The sequence below is a fragment of the Cajanus cajan genome, chromosome 2 (assembly GCF_000230855.2).
Source record: "Cajanus cajan strain Asha chromosome 2, NIPB_CcT2T_4, whole genome shotgun sequence".
NCBI classification, from domain to species: domain Eukaryota; kingdom Viridiplantae; phylum Streptophyta; class Magnoliopsida; order Fabales; family Fabaceae; genus Cajanus; species Cajanus cajan.
Genome location: NC_138518.1, coordinates 73,166,076 through 73,184,002, shown reverse-complemented (window position 1 = coordinate 73,184,002; position 17,927 = coordinate 73,166,076). Strand labels below are relative to the sequence as shown.

The 17,927-nt window shown below is 35.4% G+C and overlaps 3 protein-coding genes across 3 annotated transcripts; 2 read left to right on the top strand and 1 right to left on the bottom strand.

Annotated features, from left to right (window-relative positions):
* The first annotated feature begins 1,514 nt into the window (after nt 1-1,514).
* LOC109803614 (uncharacterized) lies at nt 1,515-3,374 on the top strand. Its single transcript, XM_020365261.3, has 2 exons — nt 1,515-2,252; nt 2,967-3,374. The coding sequence occupies exons 1-2, from the start codon at nt 1,599-1,601 to the stop codon at nt 3,123-3,125; spliced, it is 813 nt and encodes a 270-aa protein (XP_020220850.1). The 5' UTR covers nt 1,515-1,598; the 3' UTR covers nt 3,126-3,374.
* A 3,969-nt stretch (nt 3,375-7,343) lies between these two features.
* LOC109803465 (microtubule-associated protein 70-2) lies at nt 7,344-12,321 on the top strand. The gene is made up of 11 exons (XM_020365054.3): nt 7,344-7,947; nt 8,029-8,114; nt 8,710-8,775; nt 8,861-9,031; nt 9,149-9,319; nt 9,409-9,564; nt 9,673-9,819; nt 9,954-10,025; nt 10,110-10,640; nt 10,731-10,924; nt 11,782-12,321. Exons 1-11 carry the CDS (start codon nt 7,731-7,733, stop codon nt 11,819-11,821), a joined length of 1,851 nt encoding a protein of 616 aa, XP_020220643.1. The 5' UTR covers nt 7,344-7,730; the 3' UTR covers nt 11,822-12,321.
* A 3,746-nt stretch (nt 12,322-16,067) lies between these two features.
* On the bottom strand, nt 16,068-17,898 carry LOC109803571 (Mitochondrial transcription termination factor family protein). Its single transcript, XM_020365202.3, has one exon. It carries the CDS (start codon nt 17,796-17,798, stop codon nt 16,317-16,319), a length of 1,482 nt encoding a protein of 493 aa, XP_020220791.1. The 5' UTR covers nt 17,799-17,898; the 3' UTR covers nt 16,068-16,316.
* Nucleotides 17,899-17,927: the final 29 nt, after the last annotated feature.

The following is a 17,927-nucleotide window of genomic DNA, read 5'->3' as shown; positions in this document are numbered from 1 at the left end:
AATATTTTTTAATATTAATTATCATAATGGATTATTGTTATTATCTCGCTTTGGGGTGGGGGAGGGTGATGAAACCAGTGAGAAACCTTTAGGGGCAATATGTCATTAGGGATTGATGGTGACGAGAATCGTGATAATTATCATATTGATGATGTTGATGGTGATAACAATGATAATGATAGGGACAAGGTGGTGGTGGTAGTGATAGTGAGTTGTGATAATAATGGTAGGAGACGACAGTGTGGTAAATAGTGATAATAATGGTATTAGACGACAATAAATAAGGGTTTAAATAGTATTGTTACATTAATATGGTAGGGAATATTTTTATATTTAAGACGATTTTTTAAGTAGCAAAAAGTAAGAGTTTTATCTTGTCTTGTTTTTTTTTTTTTTTTGTCATCTTATATATATATATATACATATATTATAAATTAAGCATAGAATAATTATTTTTTTTCTTATCTAATATCATGAATTTTAGTGAATCAAATGTAGAGTAATTCTAGAGAGTTTGAAAGTTTGAAACTCTTATAGGCTAGTATATAACTTAATTGCCATATGAGTCACACATTGTATGGGATTTTTTTATTTTAATAATAGTGAGATATAACTCTTTGTGGGATAGTGTGCGCAAATTTTTTATTATTAATTTTTTATACTTTCTATTATAAAAATGTTATATTGTATTTATTTCATTTTCTGCTTTAAAAATTTTATATGAGAAATGGTGAAAACAATTATTACTTTTACTGATTTTATATAAATATTTGCAAATATAAAATATAAAATATTTTAAAATTTGTATAATTAAAGGTAAAAACAAAAAATTAAGAACGGAACATTTTCTCATATCAATTGATTGTTTTTTATAAATAACATTAATTGTTTCATAGTATATAAGTCCGCTAATGAAAGCTTGGGAAATATAATCTACAGACTGTGGCTTACAGACTTAGGGAGTTTAGTTAGAATTAAAATAAGTTTCTTCTATTATGCCATCTATAATTGTAGTATGGCGTGCTTAATTGATACTCTTTATCAGTCATATGATTTTGATAACCAAATTGATACCGAATATTTGTGAATGATCAAGGTTATAAAGTTATATAACCTCTATGCCTGTCTTACATTTAAACTTTTTTTAACTCATGACAGCCCTTTTCCAGTAGTTTTTATACCACTTTTATTAATAAAAAAAATGTCTTATAAAGAATTAATATGTAGAAAATTTTTATTGAAAATTTAAATAAATTTATTCAGACAATGTGTAGAAGCATTTTTCAATAAAAAAATTATATTTTTTATTCTTTAATTAGTGCAGTAAATTGGTTAGCATTTTCCTTAAAAATAAATCTCACAAAATTGACGATTTAGAATAACAAAATCACAAATGAAAAAAAAATAGTTGGGCCAAAAATGGTTGGATTAGCCTGCAAACCCTATTTGGGCTTGACTAAAGCCGCAAAACGAAAACCCTACCCCTTCACTAGACGTGAATAAATTACACCCCAACACCACAAACCCTACTCAGAGCAGCGCAACCTTCCATTTCTCTCCAGCGCAGTCACTCCATTCCCTTAATCACCCCCAACAACATGGCAGAACGTGGAGGCGGAGACCGCGGCGGCTTCGGTCGCGGCTTCGGTGGGCGCGGGCGCGGCGACAGAGGGCGCGGGCGTCGCAGGGCGGGTCGGCGCGATGAGGAGGAGAAGTGGGTCCCAGTGACGAAGCTAGGGCGTCTGGTGAAGGATGGGAAAATCCGCAGCCTGGAGCAGATCTATCTCCACTCTCTCCCAATCAAGGAGCACCAAATCATCGACACACTCGTTGGCCCCTCCCTCAAGGACGAGGTCATGAAGATCATGCCCGTTCAGAAGCAAACCCGCGCCGGTCAACGCACCCGCTTCAAGGCCTTCGTTGTCGTCGGCGACAGCAACGGCCACGTCGGCCTCGGCGTCAAGTGCAGCAAGGAGGTCGCCACCGCCATCCGCGGCGCCATCATCCTCGCTAAGCTCTCCGTCATCCCCGTTAGGAGAGGCTACTGGGGTAACAAGATCGGCAGGCCCCACACCGTTCCCAGCAAGGTCACCGGTAAGTGCGGCTCCGTCACCGTCCGCATGGTCCCCGCCCCCCGTGGTTCCGGAATCGTCGCCGCCAGGGTTCCCAAGAAGGTCTTGCAGTTCGCTGGTATCGACGATGTCTTCACTTCCTCCAGGGGTTCCACCAAGACTCTCGGAAATTTCGTCAAGGTATTCTTCTCTTATTCCTATAACTATTTTATTTGTTCTCATTCATTACAACGTATTGCTTGATTAGTGACATGTATCATAAGGTTTTAAATGAATTCTCTCAAGTACTTGCGATAGCGTGCCTACTAGTTTTTATAATGGTTAGTACCCCTCCATTGTTCTTTGCACCGAAACTTGCACCTTTTAGGGTCTGTTCGGCTAGTCTTCACTTCTTTTTTGGTTTTAAAAAAAATGTTTTGTAATTCAATTTCATGGTACTCAGCAATTTCATCCAAAATTTAGCTATTTATCTATAATTATATTGGGTTGGATGCTTATTATTTTAATTTGATTGTGCTAGCCGTTGGAATCATGTACTATTTTCCTTATTAATTTTGATTATATGGCAATTCAAATATATCTTCTACTGTAAGATGGTTTTTGATCCGATGATTTATGATGCCGATTCGGCAGGTTAATGTGCTTTGAAGTAACATAAGCCCTGTGCCTGTCTAGCACTGTTTCTCAGATTCTAATTTTTTAATCTATGGCCTTGGCTGTATTAGTCAATTGAGTTAATTAATTGATTATTGATTAATTAATACATTGGATTGTATGTAACGAATACATTTCGAAATAATTAATCATAGGTGAGGAGACGTCGATATTATGTAACTATTTAGCTATGTATGATTTATTTATGTCTATAATGTTTTTTTGTCTTTTTAATTACAGGCTACTTTTGATTGTCTGATGAAAACCTACGGTTTTCTAACACCTGACTTCTGGAGGGAGACTCGCTTCTCCAAGTCACCATTCCAAGAGTACACAGATCTATTGGCAAAGCCAACAGGAAAGGCCTTGATCCTCGAGGAAGAAAGGGTGGAGGCTTGAGCTAGCAGTTTTGATGCTATTGGTTGATTGTGTTTCTTAAAGCATGCTAGGAACCAGAAAATTTTGTTATTTCCTTTTCTATCGAGGGACGTATATCTACATGCATTTTCTTGTTCTTTTCCCCCCCAAATTTAGTTGAATGGATATTTACGGAGTTTCAAACACCAAATTTTTATATCTTGTGAACTTGGCTGTCGAAACTAAATGACAGGTTTAATAATTCGGTGAAAACCAAGTATGTTTTGATTATATCATATTTTTTTGAGACTAGAATATCTTCGTTGTATTCGGTTGTCATTTTTAACGCTAAGCATAGCCATATGACAAGTCTCGTGCTGAAGATGCTCACGGCCCATGTGATGAGATATGGTTAATTGGTTGTAAATTATTAGCATATTTTGGTTTAATACTCAATAATACGTATGCATTCAATACTAAATACCCTTCACTGTATTCAGATGAACAAATGAATGTTTATGAGCTGAGACGCAAAATACATTTATGGGTTGAGTAATGGTTATGTGATTTGCCAGAGATAGTAATTGAGTGAGGCGAATTAAACTTGTTGCACAATTGTGTTGTGTGAGGTAAGGAGTCACATTACGGGCATAAATATAGGAAGGTAACTTGTTTATACCCCACAAGCGACCACGACCTCTCCTCCAAGGATAATCAAGCTAATTCAATTGATAACGGTACATGTCACCGCTCTAGGTTGTTGTGCAAACCAAATTACGATGTTCTTGCAATCTAAAGTAGTGGCCCCTTTCTATTTGTGGCGCCACTTACAAACATGGTGCAAAGGACCCTCCATGTGAATAAGTCTGGGAGCACATCACTTATGAATAAAGTGGTCTCTCCGATACTTCCTATACTCCTCACAAATGACCATTGTAAAGTTTTTGAAGCATGATCATAATGCTGTTGAAAGATTAATTTCACATGGTGTTGCTACATGGGATATTGTGGACCAATTTTATAAACCGCACATTTTCAGATAGAATGGCTATTTTATAATTTAGTTTCTACGGTGTTATAAGAGTTAATCACTTATACACTGTTAGTAGTGTTATGTCAGTTGCTTATTTAATGAAATAAAAATAAAAAAATAATTTAAAAAATTTGATTAGTTGGTATTATAATGGAAGGACGAATTAAGCTAGTCAATGAGAATATAACATGATTACATGCCTTATACTTTGTGAATGGGCAGAATGAAATAGAAACTTAATTCGTATTAAATAGAGTTTGAAATCCATCACAGAAGGCATCCCAACACCACGATAACATATCAAAGTGAAAACATTTTAGTTTCATTGTATCTGTCCAACATTTGCATCATAGAATGAATAATAATCATCTTTCCAACATTTGCAACAATGCCCATTATCCCATTCCCTATGGCTTTTTGACCAAAGTGGAGTTGTTTTAAAAGTTTATTACGTAAATGGGGTTGTTTTGAAACTATTTACGCCTTTGGAGCTGTTTATAACGGTGTCGCTATGGGCCATAGCGACACTGGTGACACGTGGCATTTTTTTCACTTCAGGGAAGCCATGAAAGCCATATAGATAAAGTCGCTACAACCCATAGCGTCACTAAACGGCTTAAATAAAGTCGCTATAGCCCATAGCGCCACCAAACGGCTTAAAAAAAAATAAATTCAAATGTAAAAAAAAATTAAGTTAATAATTTAAATAAATAAAAAAATAGTGGCGCTATGCCTATAGCGACACAGTGTCGCTATAGGCCAAAGCGCTACTGTGATAAATAATAAAGTACATATTTAATTCGTGATAAAATAATCTAAAGGAAAAAAATATATATAAAGAAAAGAAATTACACAAAAAATAAGTTTATAAATAGAAATTAATATTTAATTTGTAATATAAAATAAATAAATTTTAAAAATAATTAAGTAAATAATTCAAATAAAAAAAAATAGTGGCGCTATAGATATGTATAAAATAAACAAATTATAGAAATAATAAATTTATAAATATATATTTATATGAAATTGATAATATAATTTACTAGAATGTTGAGTATATAATAATTTTTAACAGATATATTTTATTTAAAAAAACTGGGCAAAAAATAAGTGAAGGAAAAAAATGTAGAAAAACAAAAATGAAAAAGAAAAACTGGTAGAATAAATCTGGAGAAAAAAAGAGACCCAATAACCCAAAAAAATGAAAAAAAAAAAAAAAAGCTAGTGTCGCTATGGGCCACAGCGACACAGTGTCGCTGTGGCCCATAGCGACACCAGCCTTTTTTTTATTTTTTTTTTAAATTTTCGTTTTTTTTTTCTATTTAAAGTCGCTATGGGCTATAGCGACAGAAAGTCGCTGTAGCCCATAGCGACTCCAGCCTTTTATTTAATTTTTTTTTAGTTTTTCATTTTTTTTACCTCAGTTTTTTTTTTAAATTTTTTTTTGTGTTTTTCGGTTATTGGGTCATTTTTTTCTCCAGATTTATTCTACCAGTTTTTTTTTAAAAAAAATTTGTAATTCATTTTCTTTTGTTTTTCTACAGTTTTTTTCCTTCACTTATTTTTTGCCCAGTTTTTTTTAAATTTACATATAAAAAATTATTAATAAACTTAAATAATAAATTTTCTTTAAACTACACAATTAATTATTTTTAATTAAATTTATTAACAAATTAATGATATTATATTAATTTTCTTTATTTACTTATTTTTGCCACAATTTTTTTAAAATTTAACATATTATAATATAATTTTATTTTAATTATTTAGTTTCTGTACTTTTAATTTTAAATATAAAAACGCAAAATTAAAAATAAAATCTCATTATTGCACAGTGTCGCTATAGGCCATAGCGCCACTTAAAAAAAAACATTAAATAATAAAGGAAAAAAATATATATACACAAACCTAATTATAGAAAAATTAAGTTTACAATTATAATATTATTTAACTGCTAATATAAAAATAAACAAATGGTAAAATAAAATAAGTAAATAATTAAAAAAAAAAAAATTAAATAGTGTCGCTGTGGCCTATAGCGACATTGTGTCGCTATAGGCCATAGCGCCACTTAAAAAAATAAATAAATGCATTATTTAATTTGTCATAAAATAATAAACGAAAAAAATATATATACATAAAACTAATAAGAGAAAAATTAACTTTATAATTACAAATTAACATTTTTAACTGGTATTATAAAAATAATTTTAAAATAAAAGAAAATAATAACTAAAAAAAAAAAACAAATTAGTAGTGTCGCTATAGGCCATAGCGCCACTTGTAGAATAATTATATATATTTTTTATGATTACGTTTTTAAATAAATATTTTTATTTTTATAAATATATAAGTTCACTTCATTATTTTTAAATTTAGAAATTATTTTACTTTTTTTTGTTTTTTTTCTTAAATGGTGTCGCTATGAGCTACACCATTTTTAATGGCGCACAAACTGTGTCGCCTCAGCCCATAGCGACACTGTTTTGGCTCATTCGAGCCCACCCCACACAAAAAAAAAAAAAAACCACGTGGCATTGGTGTCGCTATGGCCCATAGCGACACCGTTGTAAACAGCCCTAAAGGCGTAAATAGTTTTCAAACAGCACCATTTACGTAAATAACTTCCCATTCAACCCTACTTTGGTAAAAAGCCCATTTCCTATAGAAAAAAAGGATGTAAATGCATAATTAGCAATATTCTAAGCCAAATGTAATATTTTGTTATTCATACAAAATTTAGAAGTTTTCTATTCTCCGGTATTTGACAGTTTGGTATTTTTGTAACATTATCTTATCTACACTGAAATGTTATTGAAGATTCTGTAGCTCATCTAGCATTTATTAGCAATTTAAGATCCCGTAATAGCATAAAGAAAATTAATTAGAACAAGTTTTTGCAGACGTGGAATTGTAGTTTGGCAGCCACAGAAGAGATTTTGTAATTCTGAATCGGGGATTACCCATTTTTCATGGGTTTATTATTATTAATCCCAGATGTATGTTGAGTGGAAACGTTAAACGTGATATATATGGAAATGGTAGTGAGTAGTGAGTGAGTCTGTATACCAGCTAAGCCGGTTGTGGGCCCGAGTGGCTATCGTACGCCTAGCCGCGTAAGGCACACCCATATCCAGGATGTTGCATGGAGTGCGCATTACGCCAGCGGTGTATGTTGAAGGGTTTATTAGATTTGATTAAGATGATGAGAAAGAGTTTACTGTGTTTCCCTGTCACTCACTCAGTATTGGTCTGCTTAACAGCCAGCTATACACTGATTACTCAGATTTATTTAATCTCACTATCACTCTCAGGCAACACAGCAACAATTAAAAATAAATAAATCAAAAACAAAAACAAAAACAAAAACAAAAAAGTGGAAAAGAAAGAAAGCCCAGATTTAAAATCACAATCTAGAGAGAGAAACAAGCACAGACTATGAAACTGAAGCCATCCATCTCCGAATTTCTCTCTCTAAAACCACCGTCTCCTTCTCACACCTGCATTTTCCCCGCCACTCTCGCTCTTCGTCTCCGTGCGCGCCTCGGGATCCGCGGAGGACCAACCACGTGGATGTGACTGCTTTCGCCGCTTCGGCATCGCTTAGATCGGCCATGGCGGAGGTTTCCGGCGACGGCGGAGCGGAGGCGACGCTCGCCACTCCGGTGCCGCCGCTGGCGGTGTCCGGATCCTTCAAGGAAGGGAAGACCTCGTCGCGGAGGCGCGGACATTCGATGAGGCCGAGCCTCGACGCGGACGAGTTCATGAACCTGTTGCACGGTTCGGATCCGGTGAAGGTGGAGCTCAATCGGTTGGAGAATGAAGTTAGAGGTGCCAAAATGCGACTCGATCTGGCGAGTTCTTAACCTGATTTTGCTTCGTGTTGTGACTCACCGTGTTGCGTGTTTGCAGATAAGGACAGAGAATTATCGGAAGCGCAGGCGGAGATCAAAGCCTTGAGGCTCTCCGAACGACTCAAGGAAAAGGCCGTTGAAGAGGTCATCCTCTAATTTTCACCTTCCTTTTATTATTCAACTTAAATTAAATTAATTACGAATTTCCATTATAGTCATTGCTGTTACTGTTAGTGTCTGGATTATGGAAAAACCTTCATTGCTAATTTCTTTAGATTTTTTTACTTTTACACTGGACAATGCTTCTTTGCTGATTGATGTTATTACTTACCAAAGAAAGATTTGTTTTATTTTATTTTATTTTATTCATTACAAACTACTGTGTATATGTCCGTGTTTGATTCTTGGTGATATTGATTCGAGTTTGCTTTTGGTGTTTGTTGTGTAAATATTTTTTTGTTCTAGAGTTATTGCCTGTTTTTCCGTGTCTTATATTTATGCAGGTAATTATGTTTTGACTGACTTACGGTGTGGGGCTACTTTGTCCGTTTTGTATTTTAACCTTATTGATGTTGTCATAATGATATCAATTATTTCTGATGCATGGTTACTGGAAAACTTGTCCCTGTGCCATAATTTCACTTATTCATGGCACTGCTGTTTCTTAATGTATACTCTCATCGCTTTGTGTCAACTTGATATGTAACTTTGTTTCCTGTTTTATTTCCTTGCACTGTAGCTTACTGAAGAATTGTCAAAGGTGGAGGGGAAGCTGAAATTAACTGAATCACTTCTAGAAAGCAAAGTAAAGCTTGAAGCCTCTGTCAACCTTATGATGAGTAAATTTTGAGGTTACAGGAAATGTGTACTAAAGTGGATATTTCTTGCAGAATCTTGAAATAAAGAAAATCAATGATGAAAAGAAAGCATCGATGGCTGCTCAGTTTGCAGCCGAAGCCACTCTTCGGAGGGTCCATGCTGCTCAGAAGGATGATGACATGCCTCCTATAGAGGCCATTCTTGCTCCTCTGGAGGCTGAACTTAAGCTTGCACGGCAAGAGGTATTATGATGGTTTTCCTTCTATTTGGAATGGTGATTCCCATGAGAAGAAAATGATGAGAAGCTGACTTATCATTGGCGATTTATGTCATTATTTTCTTCAATTTGTATCTTGTAGATTGCTAAACTTCAGGATGATAACAAAGCTTTAGATCGTCTTACCAAATCTAAAGAAGCAGCACTTCTTGAAGCTGAGAAGACTGTACAAATTGCCTTGGCTAAGGCCTCCATGGTGGATGATCTCCAAAATAAAAATCAAGAACTAATTAAGCAGATTGAGATTTGTCAGGTATTTGCAATTTTGTAAGGTGTTCCCTCTCCAAGTACGTCAGCCATAATTATGTAATTTCTTACATGTATCATCATCACCTCCCCCAGGAAGAAAATAAAATTTTGGACAAAATGCATAGACTGAAGGTGGCAGAGGTTGAAAAACTTACCCAGACTGTGAGAGAACTAGAAGAGGCTGTCCTTGCAGGTGGTGCAGCTGCTAATGCTGTGAGAGATTATCAGCGGAAAGTTCAAGAAATGAATGTAATGTGTTTAAATCATGAACTTTACTCCTCTAGTTTGTTTACTCAATTGTTGACTCCGGTTAAAAAGCATATTAATTGTTGCATGGTTTATTTCGACACTTTATAGGAAGAAAGAAAAACACTTGACCGGGAGTTAGCTCGTGCAAAGGTAACAGCAAACAGAGTAGCTGTAGTGGTTGCAAATGAATGGAAAGATGCTAATGACAAAGTGATGCCAGTGAAACAATGGCTTGAAGAACGACGATTCTTGCAGGTGAATATTATTTCTGACTAAATTTGATTTGATTTTGTGGCTATTTTTAGAAAGAAAAAAATAGTACAAATCTTCCTGCATTTGATTTTCCTTTGATGTGGTTTCTGTTATTTTACCAAACTACATTCTTATAGGGAGAGATGCAGCAACTTCGGGACAAGCTTGCTATAACTGAGCGCACTGCAAAGTCTGAAGCACAGTTAAAAGTAATAATCTGGTTTTACAGCCCCCATGTATTAGCTTAGGAGATTACTTCTGCCGTTACTCAAGGTAAACCTTTTACATTTCAGGAAAAATATCAATCAAGGCTTAAAGTGCTACAGGAGAGTTTGAGAGAAACTTCTAACAGTATTAATCGCGGCACCTCAGAGGGAAGATGTATTAGCAATGGGCCTTCTCGACGTCAATCCCTAGGTGGAGCTGATAACATCTCAAAGCTAACCTCTAATGGGTTTCTAAAGAGATCACCATCAACTCAACTTAGGTCTTCTGTGTCTTCAAGCACAGTTTTGAAGCATGCTAAAGGCACATCTAAATCCTTTGATGGTGGCACAAGGTCATTAGAAAGGAGCAAAATTCTTCTAAATGGAAAACCTCCAAGTTACTCATTCAACCAGTCTTCTGAAGGAACCAAGGACAGGGAGGAAAACGATAATTGGAAAGGAAATTCAGATGATAAGCCAAATGACTTCCCAACAGTGGATACAGAGGATAGTGTTCCAGGAGTTTTATATGATTTGCTGCAGAAAGAGGTCTTAGCCTTGAGGAAAGCTGGCCATGAGAAAGATCAAAGCCTAAAAGATAAAGATGATGCCATTGAAGTTAGTATTTATTTGCTCATGGATATTAATCATAGATTTCTAATTGATAATTGTAATCTTAGCTAATTTGTAATGGTCGGTATCTGTTAGATGCTAGCAAAGAAAGTGGATACATTAACCAAAGCCATGGAAGTTGAGGCAAAGAAAATGAGAAGAGAAGTAGCTGCCATGGAGAAGGAGGTAGCTGCAATGCGTGTGGAGAAAGAACAAGATAGCAGAGCAAAGCGTTTCAGCAATGTAAAGGGCCCTATGAACAGTGCTCAACATCAGCTTGTTTCTGGAAGGTAGCTTTGTCTTTTTCTTTGTTTTTCAGTTTAATTGTTGTGAATTTTATTCAATGGAATACTATGGCTTGCTGTTTTCTATAAATGATTTTTAGACTTGGAGCTTTGCCTATCTTTTATGAATTTATTCTCTTCTTTATTTCACTCTTACTTTCCAGGTTTGTTTCATTAGGTGTTTCTGTTCAAGGTTATAAATTATTTAAATTTGATGGATTTTAGGTTACGGGATGTGCTTTTGTTTGTAGCTATCTTTGCAGTTGCACTGAATATCACCCCTACTCCACTACGTGATAGATAATTTTGTTTTCACCCCAGGCCTCTTGTTTTGGTATCTGAAGTTCAGATTCTGTACAATGTCTTGGCTCTTTAACAAATGCAACCTAGTGACGTGCATTGTGAAGCTTTACATCAATTTTTAGAAAAAGCTAGAACATCGTTATTTCTTTGCATACAAGTTGTATCTTTAACATCATCTTGCGTTTCTTACAAATTATCTGTCAGATGTTATGATTTTGTTTCAGGTCTTCCGTAAATACACACCATTTCTAGAATATTTCTCTTTATATTGTCTTGCGTGAAGATATTTTCCTTCAAATGACACTTTATTTTGGTTTGCTCTAGTTTTTTTTTTTTCTTCTTTAAACATGTTATTTCTACCAAACTTGAGCTAACTTAGCATTTAATTATTAAAATCCCCATGCTCCACAAGGCATAGGATTTATCTTGATGCTTTGTCAACAATTATTCAACTTACAAAACTCCTGAATTATTGACTACATTCTCTTATTGTACGTTTTTGACATTCTGATTTCCCCGTTAACTTGGGTGACTGATGGGGAATCTTTACATTTGTGCAGAAATGTGGCACGGGGAGGATTAACGCGCAGCACCCAATGACAATGTTTCTTGAAGAGGCACTCAGGAGTGAACTTTCATAGCATCGTTCTTCTGCCCTTCTCTGTTTACTTTATTTTTAATTTGTCTTTTTTTTCCCCCAATTGATTATAAGATTGTAACTGGCATTCCGACGACCATTGTTTATGATATTGGCCATGGATTGATGGTGAGAAGAGAGTTTGAGGAATCGGTATGCGTCTGACATAGACTCTTGTATTTCCTGCTTAGAGAGAGATCGGCTAAGAAGCCAGGCAAAGGAAGAAAATTAACTTGGAGCTAACCTTCAGCTTTTCTTTGAGTGGCTGTGTGGTTGTATAGGTAGCTTTATATCCCCCCCTTTCTCCTTTTTGCAGTTGATATTTGTAATACGCAGATAGTGTGATTGTGTCCTCTCATCTCAGGTTTGTTAATATCTTTGTAATCAGATCAAGATCTAAGCTTATTTGGTTGTGTTATACATTAATAGTTTCAAGTTGATTATAAGTTCATGTTTGTGTGAAGCACCAAGTGCCTTTCCATTTATTTCTCCGCTGTTAAAGCTAGGTAATATTATCCGTATAAGTACGATATTCTGTTTTCGCTATTAGATAATTTACCCCAAGGTTTGATGTTAAATCCTTGTAGATATTAAGGGCAAAATAAATAATATGCACGTCAAATGATTAGCAAACCATGTTTTGATACAAGTCTATATAGGAAATTTGCTTGTAATATTTTAGAGTTAAATTTTCAGTCCATAAAATTACATTGCACTGGTAATTCTTTTTTATTTTGAAAATTAATGTGAACAACACTGTTACTGGCGGTGAACAATTATCGATTAACTTTTCAAGAGTGTTTTTCTTTTCTTTTTGACTTCTAAGCTGTTCTACAACTAATTTTGAAAGTCTTGCCATTGTTTTTGACTTAAGTAAATAAAATAATGTTTTGAATACTTGTATTATTGGCTGTGAAGTTTTACTTGATTTTTGTTTTACTTTTTGAAGTCATAAAGTTTATAACATTAATTTCAAACTAGTTCTGCTAATTAATGAAAGTCAAAAAGAAAAATAAAGTTCTAAGAGATCTTTCTGAATTAAAGTGGATTAAATTATAGGCGCTTTTTATAGAGAAGAAGTGATGTTAGTGACGCACATGGATCAGAGCTAAGAGAAGTAACAACCAACTTTTAAAGTGGTAAAATCGGATATAGTGGGTAAATATCTTTTTAGAAGGTTAATTGAATTTTTATTGAAAGGTTATAGAATGATAATAAGCCCCCTTTTAAAATATCTGACCAATAAGCCCCCATTAGTGACAGTTATACTTTGCAATGATTTCACCAACTGTAGCACAAACAAAAAAAATTGAGCTAAAGAGAAACAATTCCTCCGAAAAAAGATGCCAAATACATTCCGAATGTTTAAAATATTCATATTTTTTTAATAAATTTATTATAAAATAATTATTTAATTTAATATTTTACAGTTTAAATTAATTTTTTAAGTATTCGGAACAAATTTCGTACTACCATTTCGGAGGATGTAGAATTTTTCTTCCTCCATATATTCTTAAGCGTATCGCAAACCTTATTGATAAAGGAGTTTACATTTGGTCTGTAACAAGGAACATAATATAATCTTATAGAAAAAAGGAACATAATATAACAAACATAACGATGAACGAAAAACCTTACAGATCCGTTAAAACAGTTTCGAAGCAAAATCCCAACCAAGTGGGATTGTGCCGTTAAAATTTAAACCCTCCTCTAAAAGGAGATGCGCAAAGATAGAATTTCAATGTATTTGACCGTATTTAATAATACCAGAAACTTAAACAAAATACGAGGGAAAAGAGTTGTACACATTTTACCCAAAACCCTCTCTGTCTCTCTTCTCTCTTTTATTTATTTATTTTTAATATTTTAGTGCCAATGGACTTATGAAAAAGATCATTATTAAACAATCGACTTCTTTTAATTGAAAACGACATATGCTGGCTAAACATTAGACAAAAAAAGCTCTCATATTGCCTGCAAACATAAAATAACTTCTACTTTTAATAAAAGACGAGGGTTATATACTTAAATAAAAGGGCACTGTTTGTACCCAAAAAAAAGATTGTACCACAAAAAGACAGTGTTGCTCATCGAAACCAGTCTTGAAGTCGTAGAATAATAATAAATTATAAACTTATAATTTACAATATTATACTTAATTGTAGCGAAATGGCTCAAAGAAAAATATGTACCAAATTTGCGCAGGTGATTGTCAGTATAACTGTTAATAATGGGGGGACCATTCCGATTTGGATTTGGTGGTCCATTTGGATTCTTTTATGTTTCAAAATGAATCAACCAACCGTAAAACTGCCTTCCTGCTTTCTCAAGAGTTTTTCCAGAGCTTCATTAGAAGCTGTTGCTATATCATTTGAAAGTGGTGGTAATCTTTCTAGTTCCTGCATGTCATCTAGTAGGACAAACTGTAGGAGTTAATTCTGTCCCACTTAGTGTTTTTTCCCCATCCAAATTCACCTTAACTCCCTTCAAATCCTTAAGTTAATGTTCGGAAGTATTAGGCTAGGAATGGCACCTTACAACAACTACGTCCGTTTAGTAGGAAAGAAAAAAATAAGTAAAAAATATGGTGAATGAAAATATGAGTACATAAGAAATAAAGTAAAATTTATTGTATTTGATTTAAAAGAAATATGAAAGAAATAAATAGGTGGATGAAAATGGTAAGAAATAGAATAAAATTAATTAGTTGGTTCCATGTCTTTTAATTTCTTTCCTCTTTACTAAACACATTCACTTTTTATTTTCCATCTATTTCTTTTCCCTCCACCTTGTTTCTCCTTCACCGAACAAATTAGTGCTGAGATATACGACTAATATCCTGCATTATTAGTCCTTGAAAGGTGATAAAGCATCATTTAAAAAAAAAGGCAATAGAATATCTGTGAAGGACATCTCATGTCTAAACAATCAAGTATTTCATATTAATTTCATCAGAACAAGGGAAAGGATAACAGACTAAAACAAAATATAATAATATAACAAAATAAAAGAGATGACAGCACCCACAAAGGCTTCAACTGGGCCTTTGAGATAGCTGATAGACCCTTAAATAAGTCTTCCATAACCCTGCTCTGGAGGAATTAGATGGGGTCAATACTCATCAGCTTCAGTGACAATTCTCCGGGCATTTTTTAAGGAAAGATGGTGATCGAAAGGGAGTTTTTTCATAGCAGCCGGTAAAAGGTGATAAAAAAACTCCATATATCCGGTCCCCACCAGGATGTCTGAAATTGAAGTTAGTTGCTTAATCAAATAGATTAACTTTCTAAAAGGTTGACACCATAACGAAGAAAAAAAGAGTTGCATAAAATTCCTTTGTAATGAAACGAAAATGTGAGTATACAAGAAGCTAATTCTAGAGCTCATCGACAGCACTTACCCTTCATCCAGGTGTTCTTTAAATACTTTGTCAAATGCACAACACATCTCTAAAATAGTGTATAGTTGGGCATACATAAACAAGTAGCACCACTTTAAACACAGAAATCAACTATTTTCAAATCTTTGATTATGATAGGCCAGGGAGAATACACTTACATAACCTAATTAGTACCAACAATAGAATAATGACCTGCAAGTGTCATCTGGCTTTAGGGAATAAAAGGAAAATACAATAACAAGTTAACAACCAAATTTCATATGATTAAAATAATCTAATACGTCTAATAAAATTTTTCAACAACTTAATTTTATCTTTTTCGGGCCTGTAGGTCCATCCTATCATCTTCTAATCTCAGACACAACAAAAGGATCCACCAAAGGATGCCACCTCTGAGTTCGAGGATCTATATACTGAAAGAACCAACTAAAGCAAAATAAATTTGAAAGCAATTATTGGGACTTTTTTCCCCCTAAAAATGAGCCAAATCAGTATATATAAAAGAAACAATCAGTGGCAATTACAAGAAAACAAACTCTCATTTCTTAAGTAGAAAGCTTCCCTATTACATGCTGTTGCTTAATCCATGGTTTGGCGCTTTTCAAACAAATCAACTCTTCCAACTTGGTGTGTTTGGTTCAGCGGTGATTCAAGGAAACCACGGTGTCACACTACATCTTTCCACCATGCTAGAGAGTAGCTTCGAGGCTACCATGGTTTTCTCAACGTGATCCACCATGTTTCCAAAGATACCATTAACAGACTTCAAAATCCTGTCTTTGTGGCACTATTAGTTTATCACTACATAATGAAGGAAACAAGCAACATAATTTGCATAGATGTTCCGGGGAAAAATATCATTGTTTCAGACTTTACTCCGTCTCCAAAGATATTATACATAACAAATTTATTGAAAAGTTGACATGTCATCTATTGGCAATACAAATGCAATAATAGTACAACTGGGGACAAAATAGACAAAATTAATCCTCCAATTGATGGCAGTTTTGCAATGGTTTCACTTTCACTAACTGTCGCAAAAATAAAAAATTATTGAGCTAAAGAGAAACAGTTCGTCTGTATAACACTTCATCATCACTGTCATCTTCCTCATCTGACACTATGTCATTCCCCGGTAGCTCTAGTTTTCCTCCCATACAGAACCTCGGACCTACACTTTCAGTTTCAATGTAGTGACCCTGCAACCTCTCTTCAAACCTCTGATCGCTACAATTCAGCATCCAATTCAACGAACACCTTATCCCTTTACTCTTCAGCCTCTGGTATCTAGGTTTGATCCTGGACTCTAAACTATAAGTAAAGTACTCTGGAAATTCCACAAGCTCTTTCAAGGGCCTCCCCATCTCACTCTTGAAGAAGTAACAGCTGTTCTTCATGAGCTCAACTCTCAGTGCCATCAACTGAGGACACTTGATCACCATACTTGCCACGTCCTGCGCTGGTATCGTCCTTCCAATGAGGAACTCAACCGGCTTCATAATCACGTGTTGGTGAAGGCTAACCACCTGTGGCATCTTCTCCACCACACGCGCAAACCCTTCAGGCTCAACCTTAAGTTTCAAACTGAAAAAGTACTGCTGTGATGACAACTTAGCCTTAAGAGGCAGCCCGAGAATCTGCGGATATTGGGCGATAACCGAAGCCAAACACTCCCTCCTCACACCAAAACTAATCAAACACTCCACATTTGGCTTCACAGTTTCCTCAAGATCATAGCCAAGAATATAAGCTCTCTTCTCCAACATCCTAGCCAAAACCTTCTTTGGCAGCCCCAAATTAACCAAGTAATCAATCATCGGCTTTATGACAGTCCCAACTCTCATCCCTAATAAATAAGGATACTGAGTGACCATTGGACCAATATCTCTAGGGTTCACACCAATACTAACAAGATAAGCCACTGAAGTGCTCATAGTACCCTCAAGCTTGAACCCTAGAAGTTCAGGGTATTTCTGCAACACATACCCAATATCATCTTTCTCTACATCAAGCCCCCTGAGGAACTTAACAACCGGAGCAAGCTCAACAATGACACTAGCATGCAACACCTGCGGGTAATTCTTAACAAACTCCCCAAGCTTGGGCCTTGCGATCCCAATTTTTTCCAAGTACCCCAAAACAGGAATCATGTTTTTTCTGACACTACACCCTAACATTAGAGGGTAATTGTTAATGTCGTCGACGGTTAGACCTAATTTCTGGAGAAACTCGACGCGCTCGCGCATGACATCGACGGTGGAGGGAAGTTCGAGGTCGTGCAACTCGTCGGGGATGATTCCCAAACCCTTGAGGTAATCGAAGATGATTACACGCGAAACGAGCTTCTCCTTGCGGCCTTGGATCACGCCCCACGTCACCGACGGCATCTCGTATTCCGGAAGCTTCGATGCTTCGGTTCCGTAAACCCTAAGGGTTTTGGCAAAGTGCTGAAATGCATCGGCGCGCTGCGGAAGAAGTGGCTGAGATGCGTTTAGGGTTAGTGTTGATAACAAATTTAGGAGCTTTCTTCTTGTGACCATTGATTGAGGTGAAGTGAAGCTCAAACAAAGGCTACAACGGTGGTTACGTTCGTTTCAACAGTCTCGTACATGCTACAAGATGAACGAGAGCATAAGGACGGACGAAACAGAGCATGGAAAATGGGCTTC